We start from the raw sequence: 11,425 nt of genomic DNA on the forward strand, positions 1-11,425 counted from the left end.
CTTTGAGAAGTTTAGATATCGCCGACAAGTACCACGATAAGTTTGAGAGAAATCTTGTTCAGGAAAAACCCGCCATGTTTGACGATGACCGCCTTCAATCATTTAAAGGGAGAAATTTTTCTGATGTAAAAACAGACATGCACGTAAACTTGAGCAGTCGTTCAAATGAAGGACACGCCCTAGGCAGAAACAAACTGAACAACTCTGGCTCTAACACTGGCCGAAATAATTTCTCCAAATTCTCACAGAGTGATGATTTGCCAGCAAAAGGCGGTCAAAAAATTAAAAGATACGACGACGATGACGACGACGATGATGATGAAAATGATTCGAATTATTACACAAACAGACGAAGCAGCAGCAAGGGCACCAGTGTTGGTGATAATCATAATAATAGTTATAATAGCACCATTAAGAACAAGGAAAACCATTTTGGGATGGATCCTTCACCAATGAGAGGAAGAGGAGAAACGAAACGTGTGACAACTCCCAATAACTCAAAAAACATTAATAACAATACTAATAATTATCAATATAATAGGAATAATAATAATAAATTCTCGAAGAATTCATTGAAAAATAATTCAAAAATGGATGACGATGACTTTGAATACGCCAATGCCAATTATCTCAATGATAAAAATATCGGCTTCGGTAAAAATTTTGGCGAGGATAACTTGAGGAAACCGAGTTCGAATCGCAATGGAGGACTGAGAAGGAATAATAGTGATGATTTTTAATTAGTTAATTGATTGATTGATTGATTGACTGATTGATTGGCTGATTGAATGATTGATCGATCGATCGATTGATTGATTGAGCAATGCTATTTAATTCTAGCTTATATTGTTCACCCTAAATCTTAGTTGAATTTTATTGTATTTCAAGTTATTGATTGATTGATTGATTGATTAGTTATATATATATATCTATAAATATTGTTATATATTTATATTTATTGGTTATTTTTTTAGTATAATTCTTTCACTTTTTTAATATTTTTTTTTACATATACGTATAAAAGATCTGATACTTGACATCAAGCATACATATAGCAGTGTTTAGTATTGAAAAATCGCTATATGAATGTAAAAATATCTTTGCAATGTCAATGATGTTAATTTTTATATTTCTGAATTTTCGCATTTAAAATTTAGAAGAAAAATGTTTAATTATCATTGCATTCTAAATTTGAATGATATCAATACTATATTAGATTAATGCAAACATTATATATATATATATATATATATATGTGTGTGTGTGTTTGTGTGTGTGTGTGTGTGTGTGTGTCTGTGTATGTGTGTGTGAGTGTGTGTGTGTGTGTATGAGTTACTCATTATCTTCAGGTTTATATGTATTATTCTAAACTTGTGTGTTAATGCACTAATATTCTATTCATTCACATGCGATCACTATACTACACTCACACGCACACAAACACAAACACACACACAGGCACACATACACGCACACAAATACACACGCACATTTATATATATATATATATATATATATATATATATATCAGTTCTTCAATATATATATATATATATATATATATATATATATATATATATATATATATATGTTATAGTACAAGTATTTTGTTAAAATCATCTTTGATAGTTCGAGAAATTGAATTAATAAATGCAACTTTTTGGTGAAGATAATGCTTTGATGGTGAATCAGAAGTTTCCACCGAACCATTCAAGCTTGAGTACTTTTCAATGTCAAATCATCGATTTCCATCGTTTGATTTTTGGAAAAAAATAAAATTTTTAAACCCACCAAAGGAGCATTTCATTAAAATAAAGACAAAAGAACATTTAGTCTTCAGATCGCAAAGAAAGGAGAGAGAGAGAGAGAGAGAGAGAGAGAGAGAGAGGGGGGGGGAAATAACGACAAAGAGAGAGAGAGAAAGAGAAAGAAAGAGAGAGAGAGAGAGAGAGAGCAGGGACGTTGTAAAAGCGTTAAGGTTACAAAGTAAGTCGTCGTCACGTCACTTGACGAACGAACGGCTTGACATACCTGACATTTTTCATTCCTGAACAATTAATTATGTTCTTACATTTCATCGCTCGCAACAGGCGTTATTTGTTAAATGAAATACTCAGAACAATCAATCATAATCCCAGTCCTCTGCAATCAACTGCGCTTTTCAAAGCTTGACAAGCACGCACAGCTCGAATGAACCGTTCAAACAATTAAGGGTATATAATAAGCTAGGATATGTTTGCACTTGAACGTGTTCACTGCGATACAAAGTCGACCTAACCATTGAGCTATCACAACGAAGCTACCTCAATGCCTTTCTTATCAAACACACATTGAACCGCTGAATCGCTGATAAATATGACGTAGAGAGCAATACATCAATGATCATTACAACAATGTACAGTTGTGCCAGGGCCATATAAGTGGAATTTTGCAAGGTTGTGCAACAACTTAAGCACTGCACTTTTTTTAAAATGAATTTTTTTTATTTGGAGAGATAAATAAAAAAGAGAGAGAGAGAGAAAAAGAGAGAGAGAGAGAAACATAAAAGAAATTTTTTAATCTGAGGCTTCAACATCACATACAACGTATACATAAATCATATATGACATACGCGTGAAAACGTGATCTATACAGTCACTCAAACATGCCAAGAGTTAAATAAATTGACATAAAACTGCCAGGTGCAAGAGATTATGCTCCCACAAAACGTTGAAAACCAGCAAACCGCACGGCAACGATGAATTCATTCGAAGCATTAACTACTGCATCACTTCTGATTTCAACGTATTTCTTACTAACATGTAAAGGCTCGATAATTAAAGAAACAAAATACGAGAGAATAATTTTTGTAAAACTTGAATTAACAAACTCATCTCTGCAACAACTACTGCTGAATTCTCTCAGTCTAAAATCTAATATCTTCTCATTAGAGCAATTGACATTTGACATAAATCTAGTTTATTTTTTATTCAAATACTCTGATGAACACCTCTCTAGTGTTCTGACAAACGACAGCCAAATAAGAACCGCAGATAAAAACTTAAGAAGTCGTTTAAACTATGAATACTCTTTAAAATGTAGTCTCAGTAATTTCAATTGTTGCGGGTTTGGGTACGTCGCAGTTGAGAATGATTCTTGTGTTTTTTTCAAATTTGAAGATCTAGCTAACATCAGAAAAGTTCATCCTGGCATTCATTCAATGTTTGTGTACCTGAGAAGTACAGGTAGGTTACTTGAGAAAATTTTATAAATTCATTCATGGATTTTTTATAAAACTTGACAAAAATTCCAAATAAAAAAAAAATTTGGTTTGTATAGATTTTACAGAACTGTTGAAAGCATCATCTCGATCCACTCAATCGGTTGCATCAACTTTGCAGTACTCACAAACAACAGCAACAACACAGCTACTAACAACAATCACACCGTCAAAAACTACAACCACACCACAAAAAGCCGCAACTACACCTTCACCAAAAACCACCACAAAACCACCACAAACTACACTGACCACCAACTCACCTCCAAAATTTTACCCAATTAACACACCTTCAACTTGGGCCACTGCCGACAGCACGTGCGCTAGCGCCCCCTACACCGGTCTGCCCGCAATCTTTAGTCAGAACGAGAACACGATTCTAAAAGATTTTCTCTATTTGAGTAGGTTTTTTCAACTTTTTATGTTGATTTTCTAGTAAGAAGACATTTTTCTATTAGATTTTAATGGATTTTAATTAGGAATTTCACAAAATGTCACTTTTTAACAATTACAGATGTCTCCCCTTTTCTTCTTTTTACTATTAGTAGTAGCAGTAGCAGCAGCAGCAGCAGCAGCAGCAGCAGCAGCAGTAGTAGTAGTAACAATAGCAGCAGCAATATTAGCAACGACAGTAATGATAAACATTACAAAATAATAAACATTACAAAATGATTACTATTATATCCCCAGATACAGACAACACCTCATGCCAGAAACAATACTGGACATCTGGAAGAAGAGTTAGTAGCAGTGTGCATTCAGCTTTCAAATGGAACCAGCCGACGAGGTCCTCCATACTTGGCTACACGAACTGGGAACCCAACATGCCGACAAATACGAATTTGTGTTTGACCATCGGTAGAGATTACGGCTACTGGCAAGAAGAAGATTGTAATGCTAATCTGTGCTACGTTTGCGCTTTGTGAGTGGTATAATGCCGCTGTTGTAGTTGCTACTACCGGTGCAACCACCACTGTTACTCATATAGCTACAACTATCGGTAATAATGGTATTAATGTATTAGTATTGGTATTAATGGTAACAATGGGACACACATCGTCATGTTGTGTGATTTTAATTTATGTAACGTGTTTGCGTGTTGCTAGTTTTAGAATATGTAATGGTTTTAATTTACAATTACTTTGTACGTCTATGCCTGTGTTTGTTTGTGTGTTTATGTATGTATCTGTGTGAGTGTGTGTAGGTTAGTGTGTGTGTGATTGTGTGTGTGTGTGTGTGTGTGTGTGTGTGTGTGTGTGTGTGTGTGTGTGTGTGTGGTGTGTGTGTCAAATATTTAGGAAAACTATTAAAATTTATGAAAAAACTCATCATGGATCAAATTATTTTTATAAATTAACTTAGCGTGTTTTTGCGTGGATTTTATTTTATAATGGCTTCTTTGTGATTGTCAATGCCGTTAAGTTACCATTAAAACGTTTTAAACTGTTTGCCAAATGAATATATTTCTATTGATACATTGTCTCAAAATGTTAATAATACATAAAATATGAATAACACTGCGAAGAAACGCCATTTCTAGTAAAGAAGTTACTGCAGCAAGAATCCATTCCAAGCCGAACGATGGTAAACATTCAAGAGTGGAAAGTTGTCTGAGGAGGATGTAGTTATATGGAAAAAAATTTACAACGTCAACAATACCGTCTTTTCTAAGTTTGCCAACAACTACCATCACCTAATAATAATATTACTGTTTAATACTACATATATTTATTTATATAAAGGGTTTTATATTGTATATAATTATTATACATAATTTTATTGTGTTTTTTACAAATATGTATTTAAATAGCTTGCAGTTAACAGTAAAATCGAAAAAACTAGTCTGATGTTAAAGTTGTTCTCCATGTTTGAAACTAAAATTTTTGAAAATTGAAGTGAGATATCTTGTAGAGGAAATTGCGTAAGATGAGGAGGTTAAATTTGTTGTTGATGTTGTTGTTGGTTGTCCGTTACAACAGTGCTGACGTACGGACAGTCCAGACCGGTCATTCAATCGGTGTCATGTACGAACGCATTACATTTGAAAAAATTCGACCCAAACATCTGGCCAAAAGGCTTAAAAAAAATTTTAAGATAAATACAACTATCATCTCACTGGAGCCGATCTATATCGCAGATTCTCACAAAAATGAATACAACAAAGCATCCTCGTGCATTGGGGATGGCTGTAGAAGTTCAAATAGTGACCTGAAGAGAACATGTTCGGTGAAATGCAGTTTGAATGCCAGTTGTGCTGGGTTCGCCTACAAACGGAACGGTGAAAGAGACGATTGTAGAATCATTCATGTGGATAATTTGAGGAACATCACTGCAACATACTTCGGTCTTGAGAAGATGATGGTGTTCTTGAGGAGTGGAGGTTAGTAGAATTGGGCATATTCGTATTTGATCATTTAAAATTTGCTCCTGCTACTTCTTATTTATTCATATCAAGCACCAATATGAATAGAATTTCAATCATTTATCTCTAACAGATCATGAAAAGATTTTTGGACAACCTCTAAATACGCAGAAGAAGATGCATGTATTTTTTGGAAACGAGAGCAAATGGGAGGAAGCAAGGAATTATTGCAGAGATGAATTCAAGGCAAGTCTGCCTAGCATAAAAAATAAACATGAAAACGAAAATCTAAGAAAATTTCTCAAGACCAGTAAGTGACGAATGATTGGGGAAAATAAAGTTACGGGCGTTAATATATTTGAACAGTGACGATAATTTTCTCTTATACTCAGGTTCTGTTAATAAAAATTGCACTGATTACTTTTGGACTTCTGGTAAAAAAGCAGCATCCGATAAATCGGGTTCCAATATAGAATGGCACAAAGTTAAAAGACTCCCAGTCAGTTCTTACAGAAACTGGGAGAATCCTGATGAAGAAAAGAGTAATTTGACTTGCTTGGCGATAAACAGAGAGCTTGGCACATGGCGTATGAGTGATTGCAGTAAAAAATTGCTATGCTACGCCTGCGAGTTTGCGATTGACGATTTCGCAAAGTGAATCTCCGATGGGGACAGTTTTTTGTAGAAAGTTTTAATGACGTGGTGTTTTTTTTTAAAAAACGTACATGTACATTTAAAGCTGAAATAAATGCTGTATTGGAATCATTTTCAATATTAGCAGTTGAAAAACTACGTGTATTGATAAGTAGTCTGGATGTTTTAATTTACCTTTCTTCTTGATTCTTCTCTTTTAGAAGCCCTTTTTCTTTAAGAGGGCTTCAGAGCAATAGACCGACCTTTCCTCCTTTAAATTCGGCTTCGATTTCATTGATATGATTTCCAGCAACTTAATGCGCCCAATAAAAAAAGTCAATGATTATGACGAAGATGACGAAGATGATTTATGCTTGCTAATGCACATGCAGTGAGACTGAATGCTTCTATGGCTGTCAAACAATGAGCCCACTTTAGTGAGAGTGGGGAGACGGAACAAATAACAAACACATTATGATGTTCTTTTCGTGATTAAAATATTTTATTATTATTGTATTTTATTATATTATGAGTTGTGAATTATGGATCGTACTGTGAAATGAAGACATTGAATTATAGTATGAATTATATTGTATCATGAATTATAGTATACTGTAACAACTTTGATGGGATCATTGAGAGGGCAGGCCAAAGTTTGGCGTGGGAGCGCCCGAATTTTTGTCCCACCCGGTATCTCCTAAATATTCCACAAAATGTTATTGATATTTCGATGCTTCTATTTTCAATTTTTATGCTTTACAAATGATTTTAGTTAAACAAACATGAGCGTGTGCTAGAACGCATTTTTTGGAAAGATTTTTTACTGATTAATCCTCAAAATTATAAAATTTAAAATCTTGATTGTGAAATATCACAAAATATTTCAATATATTATTATACGTTACCGTACAATTAGCAATGAAAAGTAAAACTAACTAAAATATGGAGCTAAATTTGATGCTGATGTTGCTAAATACTAGCTGTGTGTGTGTGTGTGTGTGTGTGTGTGTGTGTGTGTGTGTGTGTGTGCGAAAGAATGAATGCTGATTAATTACAAAAATCTGTCTGTTTCCTTTCACCCAAACTTAAGAAATAAGAAACTTTATCACCAACTCTGCTGATGGACTCTGTAAAGCTATGGACTGTAGTAAGAAATTTTGCGGGGTGTGGTTTCATTATTGTTTTGGTTTTTGTAGTTACATGATCATGAAGTTTAAACTTGCAAGTTATGCAAATTAGTTTTTGAAATTTTTCTTATAGCACACATCGTGCTGGCAATCATTCACACACATGTAGACAGTGTGAACTTGAAATTGAAATGTATTAAATTGAAATGAAAAACTGTTGAGATATAATTTTCTGATTTTTTTTTTTAGATGTTTTAAAAAAAATTTTAATGTCGTTATTGTGAAAAATGTTGATCAAATAAACAGAATAATATAATAAATAATATACTCATTTATTTTAAACTGAGAACTTCTTTTGACAGATGACAAATGAGTCTTAATGTCTGACCCATGTATTCTGCCTTTGTAAAGGTGTGCATTACACGCACAAGCACACACACACACACACACACACACACACACTCACACACACACACAAACTTACACGCGCACACACACACACGCACATTAAAGGTAACATATACACACACACGCACACACACACACAACACATACCATAGCAGCAACAGCAGTAGTAGTAGTAGTATCAGTAGTTGTAGTAATAGTAGTAGTAGTAATGATAATAAAATAATACAATTATAAGTATATTGGGTTTGTGTGCTAGGAGACAAATAACTTAAAACCGACAATGTTACATATGAAATAAATGTCATTTTTATTGCTCTTACGTGATATTTAACAATAATAACAATAAAAATAATTTATGATAATAATTATTATTATTGTAATAATAAAATAAATTTTTATTATTTTTTTACGATTATTATATTACAGTTTAGATGTTAAAAGATCTGACGTTACATAAGATTGCGTGTATTGAAGTTAGTATTTTTGGTAGTTACTAAGTTGTAAAAATAAAAGCGGAAGTAATAGTTGTAGCCCACACAACAAAAAGTTTGCCCACTTTTGGGCCTAACCTAAGGAATAAATTTGTCTCACAGCCCTGTTTCTAACAAGTTGCTTCATTGCACGCACACGCACGCACGCACACGCACACATACACACGCACATTTGAACATACTTTTTTTTTAACTTCAAAGAGAGTATCCATTATAAAGTTAAGCGAGTAGACAATGGGACGATTAAAAGTCTATTTTGGTAGCCAGCAGTTCTCTCTCTTTTTCTATCTTTCTCTCCTTCTTTCTTCCTTCTTCTCTTTTTATTTTTCTATATTTTTCTCTCCTTTTCTCTCTCTCTCTTTCTTTCTCTCTCTCTCTCTCTCTCTCTCTCTCTCTCTCTCTCTCTCTCGATAAAACCATTCCTACCGAATTTCTATAATCTACTTTGCTCAACTTGTTCTCAGAAAAAGTTTAACTTGACATTAGTCTATTTAGCCAAAGATTTATAAGAAAAATAAAATAAATGAATATATAAATGAGAAAATAATAAAATCAAACTAAAATGGAAATAGCATTGCTAACTACCTTAATGATGATAACAAAAATGATAGGAACTTCTCCTTCTACTATCAAAGAGAGCACATACAAACGTTTAATATTCTCCAAAGTAGAGCTAACAAACTCATCAATCGAGATGACGTTCATAAAAAATCCAAGCCAAACGAAATATCTAGTGTCGATTGAGTATCACCACCAGGGAGCTTTTAATAACACAGCCGCTACTACTAATGCTACTGCTACTAATACTGTTTATTTAGCATCGCCATACTATGACGTCATCGATACTGCAATAACAACGACAACAGCAACAGCAGCAGCAGCTGAAGCGAATCAGAGCCAAAGATCCAGTACAAAAAGTCGTCGGTTTTGTTGCTCTATGAAATGTAGTTTGATGAAAAACTGCTCTGGTTTCTATTACAAAGATGGCGATAAGAGTGTCGGGTGTAGTATCATAAATGCGAAGTCTTTGGGTAACGTTACTTTAGTCTATCCCGGTTTAGAATTAATGAAAGTTTATCTGAAGAATGAAGGTTGGTTTAAGTACATTTTTGTTTGTTTGTTTGCTGTTTCTATATTTTAAATTTAAATGAATATTTTATTAATTTCATTTTATAATGATTATTTACATAAAAATCGATAACTCGACTTAATCCTCCAACAACTTCGAAGAGTACAGCAAGATCTTCATGTCACCATTTCCTGAATTCAAGAAGAAATTTGAAATGATCAACAAGCCTGATAATTGGACGAACGCTTTGAACACGTGCAATCTCTTGTACAATGGTCTACCCGTGATAACTTCGCAGGCTGAAAATGAAGATTTGAGAGTGTTTTTGAATTTCTGTGTGTAGATTCACTAAATTTTTCAAGAATTTAATCAGCTTTCAATATGCTTTCAAGTTTTTTAAATCAAATTTTGAAATATTTTGCAAGTTTAACCATAAATTAGAAAAAAATAATTTAGAAAATCATTTTATTCCAGTTGCTTCAACGCCAATCTGTACAAACAATAACTTTTGGATAGCAGCTAAAGAAGTCGCCACACTGCCTACAGTAGCGGCTACACCAGCTAACCCACCATTCATGTGGAAATCCAAACTTTCCTCCAATACGCCCATGACCTTTACAAACTGGAAGAACACAAGTAGCGGAGCGTGTGGGAGTATCAGTAAGATGGATGGTTGGTGGTGGAGTAATGAGTGTGGCGAGCTCTTCTGCTTTACCTGCATGTTGAATGTGTAGTAGTAGTAGTAGTAGTAGTAGTAGTAGTAGTAGTAGGAGTAGTTGTTGTTGTTTGTTGTTGTTGTTGTGTTGAGACATTTGATGTCTGCCGTCAGGTAAGGAGTTTACAGATTACAGTTTGTTGCTGATGCTGTTTCATAGACATTCATCAAAATATTGATGTTTAAATCATTGTTGCCATTTTCTTCTTCTTCTCCTTTTTAAGACTATTACGGACGTTTCTCAGTGTTTTCCCAACAATGTAACATTCTGAAATGATGTCGAACCCTAGCTTGAGAAGTGCTGAAATAATATACTGGTATTGTTCGGTACTATGTATTGCATTTTTGAGATACATTTCGATACCATATCGTTTCGTATATATTGAATCATATCATATTGTAATATTTATATGTTGTATTTGTGATTTGTATGAAACTAAGCTTATTATATTGTAATATTTATATGTTGTATTTGTGATTTGTATGAAACTAAGCTTATAAACTTATATGTATATAGGTAGATGTTGTATATATGTATATATATATAACTTTATATATATATATATATATATATATATAACTTTAAATAAATAAATATATATATGTAATATAATGCTTTAATGACATGAAAAAGTACATATATATTACATGAACATTCTTTTAAAGTAGATAAAAATCGATATTTTATATATCAAATAGAATTTGTCAATAATTTTTATGTTAAATTTAATTATTAAATAGATATTTAAGACATAATATTGTATTATAGCGATTGTTTTAGGAAAATTTATGTAGTTGTTTTAATTGTTGCTGTCGTAAAATATGGAATTTTTTAGAAATATTTTTCAATGCTTCACGATTGCATTGCTTTTTAGCAATCGAGGTAGGTTCGCTATCGGAGGAAAATTTTGTTTTTTTCATTTGTATTACTATTACTGCAGCTGCTGTTGCTACTACTGCTGCTGCCACCACTACTGCTACTCCTGATACCAATAAGTATAAACATTTTTGTTCAGCAACTGTAGTAGTAGTAGGCAGTAGTAGTAACAGTAGTAGTAGTAGTAACAGTAGTAGTAGTAGTAGTAGTAGTAGTAGTAGTAGTAGTAGTAGTAGTAGTAGTAGAAGTAGTAGTAATAGTAGTAGTAGTAGTTGTTGTTGTAGTAGAGCAGTAGTAGTTGTAGTAGTAGTAGTAGTAGTAGTAGTTGTAGTAGTAGTAGTAGTAGTAGTAGTAGAAGTAGTAGTATCAATACATTAAATAATAAGGCAAAGTCAGCCCGCAAACTGTTATTGAACATAAAATAAATTTTAGCACAGTTTCATTCTTTCATTTTAATTCGTTCATTAATTCGTTCGCTCGTTCA

At 33.2% G+C, this 11,425-nt stretch overlaps 5 protein-coding genes across 5 annotated transcripts in view; 4 read left to right on the top strand and 1 right to left on the bottom strand.

Moving 5' to 3' along the window:
* Nucleotides 1-2,737: 2,737 nt before the first annotated feature.
* HELRODRAFT_173337 (hypothetical protein) lies at nucleotides 2,738-4,185 on the top strand (the record flags this gene model as incomplete). Its single annotated transcript, XM_009019951.1, has 3 exons — nucleotides 2,738-3,224; nucleotides 3,457-3,660; nucleotides 3,950-4,185. The coding sequence occupies 3 exons, from the start codon at nucleotides 2,738-2,740 to the stop codon at nucleotides 4,183-4,185; spliced, it is 927 nt and encodes a 308-aa protein (XP_009018199.1).
* A 1,096-nt stretch (nucleotides 4,186-5,281) lies between these two features.
* HELRODRAFT_173338 (hypothetical protein) lies at nucleotides 5,282-6,279 on the top strand (the record flags this gene model as incomplete). Its single annotated transcript, XM_009019952.1, has 3 exons — nucleotides 5,282-5,639; nucleotides 5,755-5,931; nucleotides 6,014-6,279. The coding sequence occupies 3 exons, from the start codon at nucleotides 5,282-5,284 to the stop codon at nucleotides 6,277-6,279; spliced, it is 801 nt and encodes a 266-aa protein (XP_009018200.1).
* A 2,695-nt stretch (nucleotides 6,280-8,974) lies between these two features.
* Nucleotides 8,975-9,692, top strand: HELRODRAFT_173339 (hypothetical protein; the record flags this gene model as incomplete). Its single annotated transcript, XM_009019953.1, has 2 exons — nucleotides 8,975-9,371; nucleotides 9,511-9,692. 2 exons carry the CDS (start codon nucleotides 8,975-8,977, stop codon nucleotides 9,690-9,692), a joined length of 579 nt encoding a protein of 192 aa, XP_009018201.1.
* A 117-nt stretch (nucleotides 9,693-9,809) lies between these two features.
* HELRODRAFT_173340 (hypothetical protein) lies at nucleotides 9,810-10,420 on the bottom strand (the record flags this gene model as incomplete). The annotated part of the gene is made up of 2 exons (XM_009019954.1): nucleotides 9,810-10,064; nucleotides 10,301-10,420. 2 exons carry the CDS (start codon nucleotides 10,418-10,420, stop codon nucleotides 9,810-9,812), a joined length of 375 nt encoding a protein of 124 aa, XP_009018202.1.
* A 466-nt stretch (nucleotides 10,421-10,886) lies between these two features.
* Nucleotides 10,887-11,425, top strand: part of HELRODRAFT_173341 (hypothetical protein) — a gene marked incomplete at both ends in the record, with an annotated part of 2,899 nt that continues 2,360 nt past the window's right edge. Inside the window, one exon of the mRNA XM_009019955.1 lies at nucleotides 10,887-10,947. Within this exon, the coding sequence (XP_009018203.1) occupies nucleotides 10,887-10,947 (61 nt within the window). The remainder of the gene's footprint in view (nucleotides 10,948-11,425) is intronic.

Source organism: Helobdella robusta (assembly GCF_000326865.2).
Source record: "Helobdella robusta unplaced genomic scaffold HELROscaffold_26, whole genome shotgun sequence".
In the NCBI taxonomy this organism is placed as follows: Eukaryota; Metazoa; Annelida; class Clitellata; order Rhynchobdellida; family Glossiphoniidae; genus Helobdella; species Helobdella robusta.